The 23,450-nt window shown below is 49.0% G+C and overlaps 1 protein-coding gene across 4 annotated transcripts in view; it reads left to right on the top strand.

The window, feature by feature from the left end:
* ASTN2 (astrotactin 2) overlaps positions 1 to 23,450 on the top strand; it is an 839,920-nt gene that overhangs the window by 587,393 nt on the left and 229,077 nt on the right. For all 4 annotated transcript variants that reach the window (XM_074330925.1, XM_074330926.1, XM_019731189.2 and 1 more), the window contains 3 exons: positions 6,756 to 6,880; positions 10,777 to 10,881; positions 13,825 to 14,004. In XM_074330925.1, coding sequence (XP_074187026.1) covers positions 6,756 to 6,880; positions 10,777 to 10,881; positions 13,825 to 14,004 — 410 coding nt within the window. The remainder of the gene's footprint in view (positions 1 to 6,755; positions 6,881 to 10,776; positions 10,882 to 13,824; positions 14,005 to 23,450) is intronic.

Genomic DNA, 23,450 nt, shown 5'->3' with positions numbered 1-23,450 from the left:
CTGATAGCAACAAAGTACTTCAACTTGGCAATTAAGGCTATGGAGCATCCTCTTTAGGGTAACTGTTTAGTCCATTCAGAGTTGAACTTCCCAGCAATCAACCCTGCCTTTTCCTTACCAGGCCATCTCCCCTCACCTCCACTTGGCCTCAGGGTACAGGTGGGTGCAGATAGGAGGACGTTGGCACAAACGTGGTCTAGTAATCCTTCCTGAGAGTCACTCTGGACCTTATCGTTTGAACGGGACTCTGGGCCCTGGCAGTGGCATCCATTGTAAACATGGCGGTCTTGGAGGTCTTGGGCAGTCTTTTGAGAAGGGCGACATACTGGAATCCACGGTGAAGTCCAAAGTCCCCACACTCTGAAGCCCCCATGTTCTAATCCCACACTCCTTCCTCATCCCTGTCTCCATGAGCACAGGGATATGCCAGGAAGTATTATCAGCTTTAGTCCATCTACCCGGTGGGTACCAGGCTGGGGGGCTGAATTCTGCCGTCTTTTACTCACCTGTTGCTATCCACTCACTGGAGCTCCCATTGGCTTGTGAGATAAAGGGGCTCACAACGCCTCCCCCAAAACTATAACTGATCTGGGGGAACAAGCTGCATCGATCCTGTTCACCTGCCCTGAAATTTCCCCCAAACCCTTGTTACTATCTTAGGAATTTGTTGACATGGCCCTCAAGGTTGGGGTGAGTGGGGAATGGGGGTTGATTTCCAAAAGGCCAGAAGGGAGGTTGCTGATTCGCAGGTCTGAACTCTTGGTGCCTTGGGCTTCTCTCTTCAGCAATCCCACCCAACACTCATGGCAAAAAGAAGGGTTTTTTCATTCCTTTTCTTGTCTGGTGGAACTCCTCTGAGGTCACAGTCTGCGCCGTCTGTGCATTAAAATAAGAGCGCGCTCTGAATCAGTCGGTTTGGCTTTGATGTGTCATGGAACCTTCACTCCCAGCACAGGCTGGCTTCTGAAACTGTTCTATAGCTCAAGACACTACAAAGTCAGCTTTGAGATTCAAAGCTGAGCGATGACCCTCTTTTTTTCTGGATGGCGTCCGCTTTTCTACTGAAGGGATGGATGCCTTTGATTCGTGTGTGAGACGCCATGAACAAATATGATTTATGAGGAATGAAAAATGCTTCCTGTTCATGTTTTCAAAACCATATTCACCTTGCACACTTTCGCATATACATAAGAAGCATTTGGGCATGGGTCTCCTACCAGGCTCTGGGCAACGTGAGGACAGAGAATATCTGTTTTATCATTGTATTCCCAAGGCCTGCCACATCAGAGTCAAGACGTGTTAAAGGGATGAATGGATAAACACTTGAATGAAAGAATGACTAAGTCTGGAGTCTTTGACTATAGAACTTAAAGCTAGACCGTAATTAAGAAGCAGATCACATGAAAACGAACTTTCTATCTGGTCCCCAAGAAGGGTGGAGCTTGGGGGGGCGAGGGGCAGGGGGCTTGGTTTAAACACCATGGAGACCCCAGCACCTACAGACTAGGTAAAATCTAGCCCAATACCTCTCAATCTTGGGAGAAACAAATATTGTATACTAGCCTTTCACCGTCCTAGTTCCAGAGGCAAAGAGTGACTTTCCCAAACCACCCAGCCAGACAGTGACGGAGCCACAATGAGAATAGGTGTCCCAACTGCTTGATCACAGAGGAAGTCACATCTCAGCCAGTCTGTTCCTGTACCTGGCAGAAAGGCTCATTTTCAGTTGGGGGAGAGAGACAGGGCACAGTTTAAACCAGGGGAGATGTCTGCACTGGATTGAGTGTTTGATGCCAGTCTTTTAGGCAGCTTTGGGCAGCCTAGGGAGAGCCAGGGAGAGTGGTCCCCTCCCCACCCCCCCAACACTGCCACCACCAACTAACAGCTCCTAGGTCAAGGCTCTGAGCCTTCCTTCCACTAAAAAAACGCTGCAGACAGTGCTGGCTTCTCTGGTGTGATTCACTTCCCTGAAATACCTCAATTTAAATGCTAATTTCCCCAGAACCAGGGGTGACGGGCTCTTTCATGCTGGTGGCTGTGTATTAATGTATCCAAAACACTCACACATATTCTTAAAAGACAGCTAGTGGCAGGGAAATCCTGGGGAAGGGTGGGGGAAGGTTGCCGAGGAGCCCAGCTTTCCTTTCTTGTGACTCTTGTCAGCCTGGCTGATGGGAGGGACTGGACAAGGTGCATCTCCCGTGGAAATGCTCTGTAGGTGTGTGCCACTTAGAGGCCATACGCAGGGGCCATGGAAGGTGAAGGGACCTGCCCCTCACCTCTACACACCATCAAACATATGCTTCGGGGGGTTATACGGTGAACAGGCTCTGTGCTGGGCTCTCTGAGGCTCTCAAGAGATTCAGAATCTAGAATGGGATTCAGGAAAAAGACTGAACATTAAAGATAATTTGATATGAATCCTCTTCCCAACCCCTTGATGTTCAACTCATTACCCCCATTTTACAGATGAAATCACTAAGGCTTATCAAGTGTAAGTGACCTCTCCAAGGTCACACAGCCAGATTTGGGATCCGTGTCTGTTTGACCTCTGAGCCCATGCCATTTCCACCACTTCTGGAATCCATTCACGAAACAAGATGCATAAGAGAGAAGTGATAGGAAAGATGTATTCCAACTGGGGAAAATTGAAATGGTTTCATGCAAGAGGTAGTTTTGCAATGCGGACTCTTGCATCCTGCTGGACTTCCTCACCCCACCTCTCCCTTCACCTCCACCCCAGGTGGAGGCACACCTTTGCACAGGTACACACCAAGAGGGCGGGGGGAGAGATCACCTTTCCCATCTGGGCCCCACTCGCTCAGAGGGGCCTCTGGCTACTCTCTGAGCTCCCCAGGAGCCAGAATGCCTATGCACATAAGAAAGTTAAAGGAAGACATTAGATTTTTAAAGCTTCTTGTGGAAGAGTTGTAATTGTAGACGCACACCCCTAATGTCCTTGGATTCTGAAGCATGCTAGAACCATGTGCTAAAACATCAGAAAGGACTCTATCCAAGGATGTAGGTCATACACACATTACTTTCACTTCCGCGTTTCCTCCCTTTGTTTCCTCAACACATATTCATTGAACACCCAGTTTGTAGGTCATTCACACTGTGCTAGGCCCTGGGGCGCGGGAGGGGGTCAGCACGACATGGTACAGGCATCGCGTGGTCCCGTGGAGCTCAGAGTCCAGTGGGAGAGGGAGGTATCAGACAAGGCCCCCACGAGCCCATCTAGGCTTAGGAACTATGGAGCCCTTCATGGAACAAAAGAGCAAGAGGCTATGAGAGAAAGGAACAGACCCGCTCCTGGGAAGATTTCTCAAAGGCAGGGAAATAACGTGTGGTCTGAATGATAAGTAGGAATGGGTCAGGTGCACTGGGGGGACAACAGCTTCTCAGAGCGCGGGCAAAGCCTCAATGGGGTCCTTTGTAGGAAGCATGCAGCCTCCATTAGAAGGATGCAGGGACATTGGAGCAGCAGGAGAGCAGTGGGCAGGTGGCCATGGCTCATACGCTGAGGCAGGAGGAGCAGGCAGGGGCTGGCCTGTGAAAGCCTTGGAGACCTTCCTGCAGTGCTTGCGTTTGCTCCTGGTCTTGGTGAATGGAGACACCTCCCCTGACTTCCCGCCGCTGTATCCCTGTGTGCAGAGCCGTCCCGGAACGTGAGAGACCCCACTAAATGTGAGGTGAATGAGGCCTCTCACTCCCGGAACTGTCCTGAGTTCATGGGGCCCAGGATCCACCTACTATCTTACAAATCTGATGAATCGTTTCTATATAATATCAACCGAGACTGAACTGTTTTCATAGGGAGGGAAATGTTTACCTAAAGAAACAGTGGCTCTGTCTGTTTGAAGCACAACATCCATTTATGTGTGTGTGTGCACGCACGCACGAGCATACGTGTGCACACACACAGACACACACAGCCATGGGCACAAAAGCACGTTCCACTCTGCCTATAAACAACAGAACTGCCAGGTCTCAGGTTATCTCAGTGACGAAGGGTCCGTGCTCTGGGTTGACTCCCTGAACCTGTGCTTACAGAGCCCAACTGGTTACAGTGGCGTCTTGGCTACTGTCACTTCCTAACTTTGGACCTCGGTTGGACAAGTTCCATAACCTCTGTGAGCATCCATGACTTCATCTACAAAATGGGACTAACAACAGTAGTTGTCTCAAGGAGTTCTCGTGCAGTTACCATGACACACACACTCATATCTCGGCACACGATAGAACACAGCTGATGATTTATAAATATGATCAGTCAAGATATACCACTCATTCTTCTTCCTATCCTCCTCCTATTATTAGGACTAGATAGTTGCCTGGTAGCTTGTTCTACACACACACACACACACACACACACGCACACACACGCACACGCATGAGCTCTTAGAATCTGAATTGGGTTTCTGACCAACTGAGTTTAAGCCAGCACCCCGCCAGCCTCCCTGTCACCTTTCCCAGGTGAACTGAAGCTGCGCGGCCTGGGTTCCCTCTGAGGATCTGAGCCCAGAGGAACTTTCTGCTAGGCTGTGGTTCCCAACAAGTTTTGCCTCCTGAGAGAGCCCATTGATGCAAAGGCCCTGGGCGCCCCCTGCTGGCAGAGGCCACGCAGAACTGCCATCACCCACGTGGCCTTTGAAGGGCCCTGGTCCTGAAGGAACACCCTTGGTCTTTGCTGTTGCTGTCTTGCCATCCTCTGCTTCATCCTTGCCACCCTCGCAGCCTCCCACACTGGCCTGAGAACTCCCTCCCTTCCATCTTCTCCCTCTTTCTGAGGTGCTTCCTCAAGACCCTCCTTGATTGCTGGAATGTCAGAGGTGAAACCTTCCTCCATGAAGGGGCACCAGGAGCTCCCAGCCCTCCTGACACATTGTCCCTTTGAGGTTGGATTTACCCCCCAGAGGCAGGGGGAATGGAGGACAGAGAAATGGGGGTGGAGACGGTCTCCCTTCCTCTTCGATTACAGAAACACTGCCAGAGAAGATCTGAAATGGGGACTCAGGTTTGCAGACAAATCAAAGGCCAACCACACACACACACCTAGGCAACCACCACAACCACAGGCACATGCGGAGATGAACAAGTAGGGCTCCGCCGACGGACAGGTCACGCCCCCCGAGGCACACACGCTTAATGTACGGGTATTAACAGGCACGCTGACTATAGCGTGCTTCAGGTACAGGTGTGGACCTGCAAACTCACGCACACAGTCCCAGGCCCGGTCCTTACCTCATCAGGTGTGCTGTCACACAGACCTGGGTTCAAATCCCAACTCTGCCATCTCGTCCTTCTGAACGTCGTTTTCTGTCATCTGTGAAATGAAGATAATAACGACCTTGAAGGCTGCTGTGAGAATTGAGGGACAAAATGGATGCAAAGCGCTTAGCCAGATCCTAGCAGATTCTAAGACTTCAATAAAGAAATAGTCAGAGATGACGATGACGATGATGATAAAACGCTGAAGATAGGATTGTGTCGCCTCTTCTGGACTCTGACCTGCTCAGGGGTCAGACACAGAGAAGGTGTTGACTGAATAAAGGAATTGATGGTGAACTTCGCAGGTGCCTGGGGTGGGGAGTGCGGGGATGTGGAATACAGGTGGGAAGGTGACCAGGCTCCCTGACAGCTGGCACAGCTGCTTGTGAACTGCCTGAGATCCAGGCTGCAAAGGCATTGCTTGGCAGCACATGTTTTAGTTTTCCTCTTTCTGATTTTCATTTCAAGTTTGCAAATTCCAGGTGGCAAATGAAGTGATAAGCGTCGCCCTCCCAGATTGTCACTGTGCTTAGTATGTCTAACTCTGAGGGCCTCTGAGTCTGAAGGGACCTCAATACCATCCATGCCAATCAGCTACCAGGTTTCCTACCTGCACGCTCACAGAAACAGGAAGCTCACCACCTCCGTTGGCAGGCTGTTCTGTTTCTCGACAGGTCTGCTATCTAGAAGATTAAAGCCTGCCTCCTTGGGATGCACTATTGCCCACCCCACTTACGACTGCCTTTATTCAGGGTTCAGTTCCCGGAAGCCCCCCTGAGTTCTGTCTTCTGTAGAGGCCCCCAGAGAAGTTAGGGCAAGAAGAGGATCACTAGCCTGCAGGTTGGGAGACGTAGGTTTTGAGTACGACCCACCAGTTGTTGTTGAGCAAGTCACTGCCCTTCTCCAGGCCTTGGTTTCCCCATCTGTAAAAGGGGCAGTTGGATCCAAATGATCTCTTAGGACCCTTCCATGTAAACAAACAAACACCCCTTCTTTCATACCTGCCTTTCTCCAGCTCAACCTTGCCCCCGTTTTCTGCAAGCCTTGCATGCTGTCCTAAGTTCTCTCACAGCCTGGTTCACCATCGTCATTGCTAATACAAGGGGACGTCAGCAGCCACGTATGTAGTTTATAGAGCATCAGACTGTGTCTCAAGCAATTGGCAGTTTTAGTCCATTCAGAATTTACAACTACCCTGAGATCTCACTTTAACGACAAGGAAACTGAGGTTCTAAGTGGACCAGTAGCGTGCGCAGCTCGTAAGTGGTGGGCCAGAATGGGTGGGCCCCAGCTGGTCAGGCTCTAGAGCCTGTCATTAGCACTGTATTCTCAGAGCTGGGATTCAGGGAGCCAGCGGTAATGCCGCAGAGCCGCCTACCCACTCTGAGTCTCTATTCTGACAACAAGCTTCCTGCCCTCTTGCCGCCCAGCTCCCAGCAGCCTTCACTTCCTGGATTTCGCAGTCTCTCTGCTCCTCTCCACAGGGAGAACAACTTCATCAAGGACTTTCCTCAGCTGGCCGACGGGCTGTTGGTGATCCCGCTGCCTGTGGAGGAACAATGCCGGGGGGTCCTCTCCGAGCCCCTCCCGGACCTCCAGCTGCTCACTGGTAAGACATACCTGCGGCCCCTTCCCAGCCTCCCTGACCACACACCTGGTCTCCAGGTGCGTATCAGTCCTCAGCACCTCCACGATGGGCCCCGCCAGGCCTGCCCCTTTGTGAGGGATGGGGTTCAAACGGGACCTGCCATTTCTTGGGCTCCGATTATGTGCTGTGACGTGCAGAGCTAGGGGCTTGCCTGAGACGGCAGACTCGGAGCCCAGGCCAGATCTACTCTCTTAGCAAATTTCAAGCATCCACTAGAGTATCGTTAACTGTAGTCACCATGCTGTAGATTAAATCTCCAGGATTTATTCATCCTGTAGAACTGAACCTTTGTACCCTTTGACTAACATCTCCCCATTTCCCCCACCCCCCAAGCAGTGTACTCTCTGCTTTTACAAGTGCAACATTTTTAGATTCCACATGTAAGTGAGGTCATGTAGTATTTGTCCTTCTGTGTCTGGCTGATTGCTCGAGGTCGTTTTTAAATCATTCTGAGGTAAAATCAGTGGGTCCATACCCAACCAGACGCCTCTCTCATTTGAAAGCACTTCAGTTACACAGCTTATTTTTGAATGTGGGTGCTGAGCCATCCTGCAGGGGTCGGTATTATTTTTTTCCCATTTTATAGATGAGAAATCTAGGTTCCGAGAGGTGAAGGACTGTCCCAAGGTCACACAGAAAATCGGCCAGGACTGGACCCAGGTGCCGTGGCTCCAGGTCTTCTGCCCTTTTCACTCCGCTCTGCAGCTCACTCTCTCCCATACTGAGAAGCTTTTGCAGGCCCTCCGGAGGCTCCGCCGTTTCTACCCCACCCCACGATGCCCTTCTCTCCCAGTTCCTCTCCTGCCCTTTCCTTGGGGACTTTCCTAAGATGTAAGGACTCTGGCTTTGCCTCTGTGGCGTAGTAGTTGGGTATCTTAACCACTTGCCCAGGGAGAATGGTCCGCCTGACGGACGATCGAGCCATCTCACTGGGAGGGGCATTGTCTCCCAGGGAAGACCCTGAAACATCACTGACTGAGGTTCCATTCCCCTCTACCACTTGCAAGCTCTTGGAAACCTTGCACAAGTCATCTGATCTCCGACGGGAGAACCCGCCTGTGTCGCGAGTCTCCTAGGGACCAGGCACTGGGCATGTGTGCATCCGTGTAACCCTGAAAGGGTGTTATTGTCCCCTTTTAAACTGGTTAAAGACATCATTGAACTTGTCCAGGGCCACATGGCTAGCCCAAAGTCGAGTCAGGATTGAAACCCAGTTGGTCTTGCCTCCAAAGCTGATGCTGTGTCCCCTGTCCTATAGCATCACCTCCCTGACCTGTCCTACTTCAAAGAGGGGCCCAGATGTAGATCACAGGAAATCATGGGTGTAGAAGTGCTTTGTAAAACATGTCTAAAATCTGCTGTGCCTTCCTTCATTTTCATTTTTCTTAAGATCATAGAATTGCAGAGCCTACATGGACTGTGAAGGGCATCAGTCTCCTCCTTACTGAGGAGGAAATCAGGTCTACAGCTTCCCTGTTGAGTGATTATTCCTCTTGCATACCCCGAGTGACGGGGAGTTCACCACCTCCTAAAGCCACATTGCTGTGGTCTGGTGATCAATATTGTGCTCTAATGGGAAGGACCCAGGACCTGTCACTGACTGTTGTGTGTGCTTAAGCAGTTCCCCTCTCTGAGCCTCAGTTTGTCCTTCTGAAAAATGGGACATAACAATTATTTTTCTGGATTATGGTGACAGTTGGGGATCGTGGATGTAAAATGCTTGGTACATTGTGGTTCCACGTGAGTGGTAGGAATTGTTAGGATTATTTGTTTTGGTTTGGAGATCTTTGGAGGTGTCCTAATAAAGCAGCTGTTACATTTCAAGAGTTATTTATTTATTTATTTTTTTGTAATTACCAGAAAAAATACCTTCCCCCATCCCAGAGCTTTACTCTACCCCTAATCCCTGGGTGGAGATCTAGGATAGAGTAGGGTAAGATGGGGGTCAGGGATGGGTTATGAAAGTGAGTGAGTGAACCAGTAAATAGTTATTTATTGAGAGCCTGCTACCTACCAGGCTCTGTTCTAGGCTCTGCAGAAGTGGGAAAATACAGACCATGGCCTCAACCTCAAGAAGCTGACATAGCACTGGAATCCAGGAAGGACCACAGATGGAGGGAGTGGGGGTGCAGTGATGAGATATGGGGAGAGGCAGAGAGGATGGTTTGGGAAATTTCTTGACAGCCAGAAGAAGTCGTACTTTTTTTTCTTTTGGATGTCATGCCCCCAAGTGGATGAGCTGCGTGAATAGCCTGCATTCATATGTTGTGCCTCGCCCCTCTGGGGAGCAGTGCTGCTTGCTGGTGCCCCTTCCAAGCCTGCTCTGAATTAGGACAAGCGGGAATAGATGGGCAGAGGCTGCCTGGGCACTGCTGTCTAATCTTCCTGTGTAGACTGTTGTCTCTGCCTTGACTCAACACAGAGCCCTCTCCCTGCTCCCCCAGCCACCCTCCTCCTCTCCCCGGCCTGTGCAGAGGAAAGACAGGCCAGGCAGAGCAGATAAACCCAGAGGACATATTTAGAACAAAACAACCTCCCTCCATTGGACGTGTCTTTGGGGATCATGAATATTTTACTTTAAATGAAAACTTCTCAAAAAATTATATTATTCCTGGAAAGGCTAAGGAAGGGAAAAAAAAATTGACAGTAATGGACAACTTTAATACTGCAATAATGTCCAGGAAGAAATCACTTGTTCCAATGAGATTCTCATTTTAATCTCGGTATCAAATATCTCTTTAAGCGCTTCCTCACCAGGGGGCAAAAGAAAAGCATAGGAAATGTGCCTGCCATTTGCAGAGGAATCATACCAATAATAATAATAACTGTGGATGTGACTAGCCTTTCTTTTTCATGTATTTTTTTTTCCCCTGATTATAAAAAAGAGAATTTGAAACGCTCGGGGTAGGAAATTTAGAAAATGGAGATGAATATAAATCAGAAAACAAAAATCTTTTATACACTCACATCCCTCCCCCAAAGTTAACCACTGGCTAACATTTCATTGTGTTTTTTTTTCTTCGTTTATTTTTTTCTCTATACTTTCGTTTCCCAAAAAATCATTCTATGGAATGTGAGTTGCCGTGGACACTCTGTACAAAATGGGTTCCATGGTCAAAGAAGTTTGCAAAATTCTGCACACTAAAAAAATTGTGTTTAGAGTTGTTCAGCCAGTGTTTCTCCATCCTACTTGAAATGAGAACCTGTTACATATGTGATAGGCATTTTATGTCATGCCTATTGTCATCTCATGTTTCCGTGTTACAAAACAATAGTCTATATACAAGCGTCAGCAAACATAAAGCATCAGATAATAAATGTGTTAGGCTTTGCCTGTGGTCTCTGTGTCATCCTACGAAAGCAGCCAGAGACGACATGTGATAAACAGGCTGTGGTTTGCTGACCCCAGTCTCCACGTGCAGCGTTTCTAGTTACCAAAGGGCTTCCACTTCTATTACCTTCCTCGAGTCTCACCCCCTGCCTATGGGAATAAATTCAGCATAGGTCACCGCAGAGTCAGATGGGGAAACTGAGGCACTGAGATGCCTAGTTTCCTGCGAGAACGTGTCAACGGGGACAGATGGGACCACAAACCCACTCTTGTGTGTAGAGAAAAGTGATCTTGCAAGCTGTTGGGCAGAGAGGAAAATCAGGGGTGGGGTTCATCAGAGGGCAGGAAGAGACCTGGAGTTGGGGTCCAGATAAAGTGCTCGGACCGAGTGAGAGCCCACACTCTAAGGCCGAGCCTCTGTCTACTTAGAAGAGGTGGCCATTACCCAGAGTTCAAGGCTGCAGGGAGGGGCGTGATTCAAAGCCTGAATGCTGGGCTCACATGACCTTCTTATTCCCTCCCCCAGGAGACGTCAGGTATGACGAGGCCATGGGCTACCCCATGGCACAGCAGTGGAGGGTCCGGAGTAACCTCTACCGTGTGAAGCTCAGCACCATCACACTGTCAGCAGGTGAGGACACCTCCTGGGCAGCCAGGGGACTTGGGGAATTCAGCACATGTTCCCAAGGACCGATGGCGTAGCCAGGCCCTGTGCTGGCACTGGGGACACTGCCATCAAGGAGCTTACAGGGAATGCAGATGGACAAGCAGACAGTGACAGCTGCACCCCGCTGTAGGGGCAACACACTGGGACAGCGGTGACACAGAAGAAGGAACTATCCATTCTGGGGAGTCAGAGCAGCTTCCTGGAAGAAAGGGTACCTGAGTAGGGTGCAAAAGGATGGATAGGAGAGAGGGGATACAAGACAACCCAAGTCACATTTATGTCCTTGAAATATGTCAGGTTTGTGGATTGTAGACTCTCAGGCACTGATTCTTCTGGTCTCTCCTGGCTGATATTTTCCCCTGCCCATCTCCTCTATAACAATAACACATCACCTCTCCCAACACACACACACACACACACACACACACGCACGCACGCACGCACGCACGCACATCACCCATACTTAACCACATGAAGCCTGAGCCCCAACAGATGGCGACAGTTTGTAGTTCTCAACATAGGACATGTTCTTTCATGCCCCTGTGACTTTGCACACGCTGTTCCCTCTGTCTGGATCTCCTTGCCCAGGGAACACATGCTGAAATACTCAGACACACCCGCCGCATTCTCCATTCGCCTCAGGATAACTCAAGAAATTCCCTGCGGGCAATGACCTATCGTAAAGCACTAACAAGTGCCTGGTTCGTATCTGAATCTTCTCTGTCAACCCAGCACTGACCTGAGACTGTGGGTAGGGCTTGGGTCCTCTATTCCTGTTTTCTCTACAACTAACAAAGAATCAGCACATTGTTGGTGCTCTTGTTTGATGAAGGGATGGCAACACAGAAATGAAAACTGGAAACAAAGGAACGAGTGAAGGCCTCTGGAAAGATGGAGCCTGGCCCAGGTTTGCTACCCTTACTCATAGCACTCCTGCCATGGAGTAATTGTCCCAGTGTCTCCTAATAATGCACCAGCTCTTTTCTTTTTCAATATCACTTTGCTCATGAGCATCATGGAGTTCTGTTAACCTGGGAAAGGGAGGACTTCACCTTCTGAGAAGTCCAAATAGTAATTATTGCTGACATCAGTCAGCACTTTATAACGTTTTATATCTTAGGACTTATGTCAGTCCTTCAAGGAAGGTATGATTTAGTCCATCTTTTTTTTTTTTTTTTTCTTCAGATTAGGAAATTGAGGGTCAGAGAGGTTAGCTAACTTGCCCAAGATCACACAGCTAATGAGTGGCAGGACAGGAACAGAGCCAGGATTTGATTGCAGTTTTGTCTGCCTGGGTAAAGAGCCACTGGGCATGTCCATGACGCTATTATTTATTACTTACCAGACACCATCTCATCATTAACACTGCTGTATTAATTACCCAGTTGCATGAGTTAACAGGTTGATGGAGAGAGGTTCAAGCGCACGTGCTTTGAGCCCTGTTTCTGTTTCCCCACCGTCCACACTTGTGAATAAGACTATGATGTTCCTATTAGAACTACAAAGGTAGATCCGCTTTAATTAATCAATAACGATGCTCCCGGGAACCCTCTTATAAATCAAATGTTGGCAAATTGGAGCTCGTTTTTAATGTTGAAAAAGAGTTTGCTCTTTTACAATTTACTTTGATGTGGCGCAGAATTGGTTGTCTCGAATAATGGTGATGGTGTGCCTGCCGTGTCCCTGGCTGGGGTGAGGGGGAAGGAGGCCTGTGCAGATAGGGCTTGTGCTTTCAGGGTGGTGAGTGTTACAGTTGCAGAGACCCGGATGGTGAAAGAAGGGCTTCTTGGGGGAGGGGTAGCTTCTAGGGGCCAAAGCATGGGTGGGACTTTGGCAGGAAGTGGAGAGGCCATTTCAGATGAGTGTGTGTGTGTGTGTGTGTGTGTGTGTGTGTGTGTATGTTGAGAAAAGTAAAGAAAGAATGACATAAATGCTATGTCCCATTCAGGAGAAATAAGAAAACTGCCTTAGCTGGAGGTAAAGCCTGATGCAAGTGGTGCATGGGAGATGACCTTGAAGGCCTGGAATGCTCAGATAAGGTCACCGGGCTTTAGCCAGTAGCAGGGAGCTGCCCGGAAAGGTCTTCAGCCTCCTGGAAGAATAGCTTGGTGACCTGTGTGTCTGAGGAAGGAGAATCAAGGGGAGCAGCTGTTGTTGAGAGATTGCTGTGCAGACACTATGCTTGGCAGTGAAGACTAAGGACCACAGAGCTGCAAAGAGGCCCCTGGTGATGTAGGGAGAGAGAAGCTAGGAGTGTGTAGGGCGGCCAGGCTGAGATGGAAAGGCAAGCGGTGTTACAGGGAGCTAAGCCAGGGGTCTGGTCTGAGGACACAATACCTGCTGAGCTGGGGCCAGTGTAGCCCCAGGGCTCCAGCGTGGACAGAACCAGCCCCGGGTCATTGGGGGCAGTGGACAGGGGAGTGACAGCACACTCACGTGGGTTGGAATCCTGGCTCCTCCGGCTGGAGGACAAAGGCAAGTCGTTGACGGTCTCTGAGCCTTGACTTTCTCACCTGCACGGGGGGTTGTTGTGGGGGTTACAGTGTTGGGGCTGAGGTTGGACTAGACAAAGTGGGCAAGACGGTCAGCGGGGTGCCTGGTACTCATCAGTGTCTCAGGAGACACCAGCTTTGATGTCTGAGTTGTGACTTTCGGGTCCTGGTGATCTAGATGACCGAGCATTAGGCCTTCCTCTGCTACCAATTCCTCTGGGTTGTCATGTCCTGTGCGTCCACCAGAGAGAACGGTTCTTGCTGTGTATGTTCCGACTCGTGCAGCCATGAGGCTGACACTATGGTGAGGAATAAGGCACCAAATCCACTCTGGAAAGAGCCCCCTGCCACTTACAACCTGCCAGCCACCAGCCTCCCAAGTCTCACCCCCTCCTCGTGTTCCTCGTCTGTCCAGGCTTCACCAACGTCCTCAAGATCCTGAGTAAGGAGAGCAGCCGGGAGGAGCTGCTGACCTTCATCCAGCACTATGGCTCCCACTACATCGCAGAGGCTCTCTATGGCTCCGAGCTCACCTGCATCATCCACTTCCCCAGCAAGAAGGTCCAGCAGCAGCTGTGGCTCCAGTACCAGAAAGGTAAGCCTGGAGCACTTCTCGGAGGTGGCGGCCAGGTGGGGCGTGGAGGTAAGTCTGCTGGGGAGACACTGAGCTCCTTGGAGCCAAATCCTCGCTCTGTCGAGTATAAACTACGTGGCGTTAGGCAAGTCCCTGCCCTTCTCTGGGCTTGATTTTCACCATGGACAAAATGATGATTTCTGTGATGATTTCTCAGGATTCTTTCAATCGGGAACTTTCTGAAGCCCCAAGGTGGCATTCTGGATTCCAGGACTCTGACCATCTACTGGGGGCTCCTTCTTCCCCACTTTCTCTCCTTGAAACAACTGCTAGGAAGAGGGTGGTGGGGAGGGCAGGGGTGTCTCCCTGACACCTTCTTCTGTGCAGGCTTCTTGGAAGAGCCCCAGCTCCTCAGAGAGTGACCACCTCATGTCTGAGGGGACAGCTTAAACTGTCTCCCAAGGGGAAGCTTTTATCCTCTGGGAGGGTCACCTGATCTTATTTTCCTCAGAGTCTCAGCTACTATCAGACCAGATAGAGACCAGTCTCTGCCACTCACCTTGGGAGACTCATTTCCTCCCCACCTCAGTTTTCCCTTCCCGTGAAATGGGTCCTTAGGTAGCTATGCTCATCTACCTCCACATTAAGGGGAAATGGCGTGCGTAATAGCATTTTGAGAAAGATAGAATTATTGCATGCGTGCATTATGCATTTTAAGGGGTTCATGTGTTCATATCCCATTTTGTAGATGACAGAATGAGTGTCAGCTACACCAAGCCAAGTGCCCATGGACACACAGCTCATAAGTAACAGGGCAAGGATTTCTTCCTGTTATCATTGTTACTGTTACTACCAGTTAACTTAAAAAAAAGGCTCTAGATTGATGGAAAGGGTGAGCAGTGATGTTATAAACATGCTTGCACCTTCTTCATGTGGCTCAACTGTAACTCTTAAACCACCGAATGCGGAGCCAGAGAAGACCTTGCTATTCTCACTGGCCTCAGCCCTCCAGTGTCACAGCTGGGGAAACCAAGGCCCACAGGAAGGGGGAAGCTTGGTCAGAGCCGCATGGCTCCACCCCACCGGGCAGGCTGAGACAGAGTGGGGCGCCCACACTCCCTGGCTAGCACTTCTCCTGCTGCCCCTGGTCCCCAACAGGGTGAAGCCCTGTCCACCTGCCTTTGCCACCTCCAGAAACCCTCCCTTTGGTCCTGGGGGGCTCACACGCCTTGTTGTGGTCTTACCCCTCCCTGCCTCCTGTGAGCAGCTGTGTGGGGCTCGGGGTGGTTTAAAGGTGCAGAGGACGTAATTGAGTTGTCTAGGAATCGCTCCGTTTTATGGCTGTGACAATGATGGTCTTTAAGGAAGTGCATTAAATCACTAGCAGTCTCGTCATGCTACCTTATAAATAATGTGACACATCATTAAGCAGGGCAGTAAGCTTCAGGACTTTGAAGTAATACAATTAGGTTATGTTTATAAAAACCTTCGCTCACTGTGGCCACGACACTCATTTGCCTCGCGTCCTGTATTTGGGGCCTGGGACACCATTCTGATGCTGGATTATCCCATCTCCATCCATGGCTGCTTCCAGGCCCTGGACTTTTGCACTCCAGAAAAATCCTTTTTTTTTTTTTTAATCAAGGATGCGTGGAATTTGGTTGCAAGTAAGATGGGGAGGGGGGCAGACAGAGCGCTACAACAACAGCTGGGGGCCCCCTGCAAGACTCACACCCTTCAAGTTTGCCACAAAGTTGCTGAGTGAACCTGGTGTGGTAGCTTTTCTCTCTGGGCTTCTGGACTCAGAAATAGTTGGTAACCCTTCTCTTCCCAGCCATCAACTCTGTCATTGACATGTGCTAAGCAAGGGCCCACTGGGAACCAGGTCAGGATGCATCTGGGTTGGAAGCTCCTAAGTCTGGGAGCAGAGCTTTGGGAAGAGGACAGATAGTGGAGCCATGTTGAAATGGGACAGATAGGATTTCACGTCCCGATGCCTCTGCTTACATCCCTGCCAGGTAACCTCAGTTAAAGTAACTTCAAAGTAGCCTTTTCCCCATGTGTTAAGTGAGGGATAGTATTTCCCTTGCCTGGCTTTTGGGAGAATGAAATGAGATAATACAGGTAAGATGCCTGGATATAATAGGTACATAAAAACAGTAGCTTAAAACAAAACAAAACCTGTGGGCATCAGCCGAGGGTCCTAGTCCTGGATGCAGCTCTTATTTCTCCCTGTGAAGCACGTACATCACTAGAAGGGACAAGCCTTGCAAATATCCTTTCGATCAGAGAGGGTGGCGTGGAAGGATTCCAGGATTCATTGAAATCTGTGTTTAGCCCCAGTCGGTGGTCTCTCCTTGACTAAAAGGGCCAAAGCTGGTAGAGGAGGTGGGGAGAAGAGACCAAACAGAGCACGGATCATAACCAGAGACAAGTGCACAGCACTTTACAGTTTACAGACGGCCTTTTCCTTTGGTCCTCCCACCGACCCCTTGAGACGCAGAAGACAAGGGTACTCACCCTTCATCCTAGAGAAGGGCAACCTGAAGCTGAGAGAAGAACAGAGGTTTGTGGGGCCACACAGTTTGTTAGTGAATGAGGTGTTGTTTGTAGGAGATGGTGTTTGTATTTCAACCCGAGCCCAGCGCTTCCTTCACCCTGAGCCCAGTGTCCCCAGACACTAGAAACCAATGTCCCAGCCTTTCCATGCTGATGAATGATGGGACTGTGGCCACTGTTGTGGCAACCCCTGCAAAGCCAAGGGAGTTGGGGTGAATGTGCCTGATTAAAATATCTGCCATGAGAGGTGTACTTAGAAGTACTCTCACATGTCTAATGCTTCTAAGAGTGCATTCCACGGGAGGGGGGAAATAAGTCACATTTATCATCCAGTAACTCTCTAGTTCAATGATATTATTTCCTAAGTGCTTCCTCTCTACAGACCTTGCTCCCACTGCTGGGGCACCAGTGGCCGAGAGTGAGCACTGTTCTCACATTGTTCATTACCAGCCTGTCTCCGCCTTCCAACATCTCATCAGTTTTGTCACAGACTTTTATTTTACTCCACTGATAGACAGCTGGAAAGAGGGAAGGGGCTGGCACATGGTAGAGAAATACTCACTATCATATGATGGCTCCTGGCTTTCATTTCACGTACCGATTCTGATCAATTAGGGGTGGCTTGTCTAGTCCATTATGTGGAGGTAATTGGGATCATTGGGAAGAAAGCTATGATCAATTAGCAATGTCTGCTCTAGATACAGAAAACAGGCGTAGTGGTCCATACCCGAGGTACCGTGTTTCCCCGAAAATAAGACCTATCCTGAAAATAAGCCCCAATTAAGACTGTCAGCCAGAGGGACGCATTTAGTATGTTATGACCATGTTTCAGAAGAAAATGACATGACTGTATTTTAATAAATGTAGATTGTTGTACATGAAACAATAAGACAGCCCCTGAAAATACTCCCTAACGCGTCTTTTGAAGCAAAAATTAATATAAGATCCAGTCTTATTTTCGGGGAAACATGGTATTATTTTCCCTGTAATAGAGCAAAATGAAAGTTAGAATAACAGACCCAGCTTCTGACGCTGATTCAAGAGGGGCACTGGGCATGGCAGGGTGGTGGAGTGTTCTACCACCAAGTGGTGTCCTGGACATTCTACCCGTCTGGAGGGGAGGGAGCACTGGGCAAGCCAATGAGATAGCACCTGGCAGAAGCCAGGAAGACCTGGGCCTTAAAAGGCAAGTAGATTAGTGTGGAAGCTGTTGGGTCTGTCGGGTTCTTTTAACCATCACCTCTGGGGCCAGGGCATACCCCAAGTGCCATGTGACGTTGTGAGTCTCTTGCCCCAGCTTAACCCTTTCGTTACATTCTACTGTGCTCCGGATATACCTATATTCTGAAAAGTTACCTTTCTCCCAGTCGCGGCTCCGTTTCACTCTTTGACTGGATAGTCATATGTTCTCCCTAGCTGAGATCTTGATACATGAAGCTTATATCATGATTAAAAGTCTCTGGCGACCTTGGATAAAGACTTCCTCATTTTTAGATAAAGCACAGGTTTTGCAGTTAGGTGGATGCTGGTTCAAATCCCAGCTCTGCCTCTTATCATCAGCTGTGTGATCTTGGACAAACTGATTGACTAAAGTCAGTTTCCTCATATGCAAAATCAGGATCCAATGAGTGAATAGACGGATCGATAATGAGTTCATCTAGTACCGAACAGGACACCTAATCACTGTCTTGATCCAAGCCATTCATTCCACCGATAAGTTGCCATATCTACTCAGGTAACCGTGTTGCCCAGTGTGTGTGTGTGTGTGTGTGTGTGTGTGTGTGTGTGAGTAGGAGAAGCTAGGACTGCTAATCCACTCCCACTCCTTGTTAGTTGACTCAGGACTAAGGACAGGTAGACGGGCCTGGGATTCAGAGGAGCCTGGATCAGTGCAGCTGCAGGGTTGACCATGGAGGGCGGGAGTGTGGAGCTCTGCTGGGGAGGTGTCAGAAGGTCTCTGTGACCTGCACGTTTGTCGTCCCTGTCATTCTCTATTCTGGGTGGGTAGTGATGGATGCAGACATTTCTAGTCTGATAGGTTTCCTGAATTTTCAGCTGCCTGCTCTTTCATGAAGAAAGTGACTATGGAAGGTGAAAGATGTGTGTATATGAAGAAATTGGTCATTCTGGTGAGAGAGAGAGAGAGAGAGAGAGAGAGAGATCAACTGAGGGAGAGACGAAGAGATAGAAACACAAAGAGAGATAAACACAGGGAAACCGAAATTCACGAAGAGAAACAAAGAGAACATGTGTAGAAGAAAAAATGTGTGCAGTTAATATGACTTTTCCAAGTTTAGAGGCTCACTGACCCTGGTGAAAGGATATTCTCCATGTGAAGGTTGTACCGCGCTAAAGTTTAGATTGGGAGAGTCCATAGTATAGAGATGTCCCCACAGATAAATGCCTGTTGCCACCTTTAAAAGATGTTTTATCTCTATTGTAATTTCCTAAGACTGTCCACCAGAATGAATTACTGCATTTCCATTTGAATTACAATGCCCTTTTGAATGTCAGCTAAAACATTCCTAGACTACTCTTTAAAGGAGTTTTGGCTCTTTGAAAGGTACCCCAGGGGTTGGGGTGGGAGGAGGAGAAGGTAGTCAAATGTCACCTCCTTTTGTGAGGACAGGTGTGGCCAAGGGGCTGATGTGAGCTGGAGAACTTTCCAAGGCTTTCCTTTTCCTGAGGGAGCATGTTTCCAAGATGGCAACCCGACACGAAAGGAGTCCATCTCAGAGCTGAGACCTGCATGGGTACTGGCTTATTTCCCCAGCGATTTCATCATCCAGGGACAGTTTTCAGTTCCCATTTGCTTGACCTTCCATTACTATAGGAGGGAGTGGACCGCTTCCTGCTTGAGGCACTTTCTGTGTTTCCTTCTGGGGTGCAGCTCTTCCTGGCTGCCCACTTGCCCTCCTGCCTGTTCCTGCTCTGTGTCCTTTGCAGACTCATCCTCCTCGGCCAGCCCAGTCCGTATGGTTTCACAGGCTCTGTCCCAGAGGCCCTTCCTGCTGGACTGCAGTCTCTCCGTGGGGAATCTCAGCCACACCCCTCTCATCCTACACTGATGACTCCGCCTCCACACTTGTCTCTGATATTTGCTATCATGCTAGCTCCCCTGCCTGCCCAAACTCTGCCCCGTACTCCCTAGTTCTTTTCCGGGGTTCTCCTGAAAATCACCATTATCAGCTCAGAAACCGAGGCATCCCTCTCACCATCTCCCTCTCCCCCATTGCCCCCATTTCCAAACCATCCCAAGTCTTATTAATTTTCACTTCCAAGTAGCTTTGGAATTTACCCACTTCTTTCCACCTCACTCTGCCACCCTGTCCCAAGCCACCATCATGGCTTACCTTGATTCCAGTGTTGGCTTACCTGGTCTGCCTGCATCCCAGCTTGTCTCCCATCAACCCAAACCACACAACAGCCCTGAGGACATGGGTCAGTCAGGTTCTCCAGAGAAGCAGAACCAACCTGATGAGGAGGTAGATACATAGATTAAAAAATATATCTTTATTATATATAATGTTAATAAATATATCTTTATTATATATAATGTTTATATATATATATATAAATCCAGAAAGAGAGAGACATTGATTTATTATGAGGCATTGGCTCATGTGATTATGGAGGCCGAGAAGTTCCGAGCCAAGATGTGCTCAGCAAACTGGACATATATGGCATATTCATATAACATATGCATGAGAGCCAATGATATATAAGTTCCATTTCCAAAGCTGGCAGGCTCAAGACTGAATAAAAACCAATGTTTCAGTTCAAATCCAAAGGCAGGAAGAGACCAATGTCCCAGCTGAAACAGTCAGGCAGAAGGAGTTCCTTCTTTCTGCCAGAAGTCAGCCTTTTTGTTCTATTCGGGCCTTCAACTGATTGACTGAGGCCCACCCACGTTAGGGAGGACAGTCTGCTTTATTCAGTGTGCTAATTATGTTGTCTCAAACATCCTCACTGACACTCTCACAGACACATCCAGAATACTGTTTGACCAAATATCTGGACATCCCGTTGCCCGGTCAAGTTTACACATAAAATAAACCATCATAGGATATTTCTAAAACAGTTATCCCATCATGCCATTCTTTGGGTGAAAACTCCTGGGTGCCTTGTCATTGCCAGGAGGCTAATTTCCAAACTCCTCCCCATGGCACTCTCAGCTCTGATGTGTCCCCAGTCAATCTCTTGAGCCTCACCTGCCCCCATGCTCTCTGCCTTTCAGTCACACCGAGCCTCGTACTCTTTAACTATAACGTGGGTCCAAGATCTCAGCCTGGCTGCATTCGAGTATGCCAGGTCCCAGTATGGTGGCGGGAGGTGGCTGAATACGGCCTTCCCCTCCCCTCACACCTTGGCTTCTGTGCAGCTGCTTGTAGGACCAGTCTAGCTCTGGGGTAATGTTTTGTTTTATTTTTGTTTTGTTTTTTCTTGGAGGGAGCAGGAAGACCAAAAGAGGTTAAATACGGCTGGACACACTCTAGCCTGCAGTGCATCAGAGGAGAGAGCCAACTTATTTCTCCTCAGAACTGTGCAAAAAGACAATACAGGATGTGTTTCATTAAACACAAATGGGCCCATGAGACTGCTGCTTCTCCCAGATGAAATTACCAAAAAAAGAAAAAAAGCAGTTGTTCTCCGGTTTAGATTGAGTCCGTCTGGAACAGAACACCTAGTCTCTTTCCTGTTGGTGCAGACCCAGAATAACGATCCTTTGCCTGTGTTTAGCGCAGTGCATCTCACAAAGCACTCTCACATGCAGTAGTTCATCCAGTGTACTCCTCATCACGAGCCTGTACAGTAGGCGTTGTTATCTGCCTTTCGTGCTTGAGGAAACTGAGGCTCACACGGGTGAGAGGAGTTGTGAGACTTTACCCCAGGGAATTTGGCAGAGCAAGGATTTGAACCCAGGCTGTTGCAGTCACAAAGACCGTGTTCGTCCAACTGCACACCATGGCAGACTCAGAACTCTTTACAAGTTGGCATCAGACCCATGGGAACCATTTGCACTTCTGTTTCTGTTATCCACAGGGGAAAGACTCAGAGTTTACACCCTCAGCTTGGGCACAGGTGAAAATACTCTCTTTACTCATGGATAACCCTCTGCACAACTTGCTTCTCTATCCTAACTTTAGGTAAAGTCAAACTCTAAAATGTCAGACCTGGAAGAGGCCTTAGCATTCATCTAGCCAGGCCTGAGCCTCTCTTTATCTGCCAGTTATGATCAAATGGTAGCAACTGCCTGAAACATTGTATTGAAAGAGATTTGGGGTCAGGACCAGGCTTGGTGGGAAAGAATGCAGTGATCATTTAGCAATGTCTGTCATGAGTGTGAGAGTAAGAAATAGTGACTCATGTGTAAGGTGTTTTCCATTCCCATCTAGTCTAGTTATTCCCATTCTACAGATGGGGAAATTGAGGTCAGTTTACGTAATCAATTAGATTACGTAAACTGACCTCAATTTCCCCATACCTGCATTTGCAAAGGAGGGTATTTCATAACCAGCTAGAAGCATTGCTTGGTCTTCCCCCTCCTGAAAACTTAGAGCAAATTCAAAGACGCCTGGTTGCCAAAGCCCCACACATGCTCATCGATAGCAGAGACATTGGTTGTCAGACTGTCCATTTGCATATTTCCGGGTACATGCGCACATACAAACACATACTCAAAGACAGCTGATCCTTGAACAACATGGGTGTGAAGCATGCAGGTCCACTTATACGTGGCTTTTTTTCAATAAGTACTGTAAATGTATTTTTTCTTCCTTATGATTTTCTTAACATTTTATTTTCTCTAGTTGACTTTATTGTGAGAATACAGTATATAGTGCATATAGCATACAAAAGATGTGTTCATTGATATGTTATTGATAAGGTCAACAGTGGGCTACACGTAGTTAAGCTTTGGGGGAGGCCGAGTTATCCATGGATTTTCAACTGCATGGGGGCAGGGGCGGTGCTCCTGTCCCTGGGATGTTCAAGGGTCAGCTGCACAGCATTACGGAAGCCCTGGAGGCTGTCCCCATTGTCCTTTTACTTAGGGGAAGCAATAAGAGATGGACAGTGTTGTCATCTAGCCACCCTGATTCCATTCGACTGGGGCCAAGTCTCACTGGCCCCCCTATCTCAGTCCCATGCCCAGGCCGGCCGTGCAGGGACTGAGGGAGCAGAGTCGTTAGGCAGGGCCCTTCTCCCTCGTCAGTCTTGCACTCACAGCGTGGACTTTCCCTGGATGTGGATGCGAGGCTGTTGTTCTCTCCATGCCTTCCTCCCCTTAGTGGGAACAGAAGGGGCTGCCGGGCACACAGATACACTGATGGAAACTATTACCTTCCCCAGGTCATTACCCACAGGTTAAACCTACCAACCTGAGAGCAGCCTCACTCACAAACCCCCCGCAAGGGCGCTTTTCCTCTCCCTCTGCCTCACGCCTCCCTCTGGTCCTTTTCACCCCTTGGTAACCCCACAATAGTGCTTCAAGCCCCCAGCGTGTGCCAGGCCCTGTATCAGCTGCTGAGGATGCCGAGGTGAATGAGACACACTCCCTGCTCTCAGGGAATTCACAGCCAAATGGGAAACATTTTCAATGGGTGGACAGATAATTACGAGTCTTTTGCTCCTCTGACAGCAAACCCTATGGTGTGTGTATGTATATGGGGGGTCTTGGGTAGAGGAGACGCGGCTGGGAGAGGGGCCCCTACCCCCCTACACTGGGCTGGGAATGTCCCTGGAGGAGAGATGCCTAAGCAGAGCCTTGGCAGGGGAGGGCATTTGCCAACCGGAAGACTGGAGAGGGCTTCCAGGGGAAAGGATGCAAAGCTGGATGTGTGGGAAAGCCTGGTGAATGTGATTTGTCTCAGACCAGTTGGAAGCCATAGTGGCTGAGTCCCCTGAGG

Source organism: Rhinolophus sinicus, linkage group LG04, assembly GCF_036562045.2.
Source record: "Rhinolophus sinicus isolate RSC01 linkage group LG04, ASM3656204v1, whole genome shotgun sequence".
NCBI lineage: Eukaryota > Metazoa > Chordata > Mammalia > Chiroptera > Rhinolophidae > Rhinolophus > Rhinolophus sinicus.
This window is presented reverse-complemented; position numbering and strand designations above follow the sequence as displayed.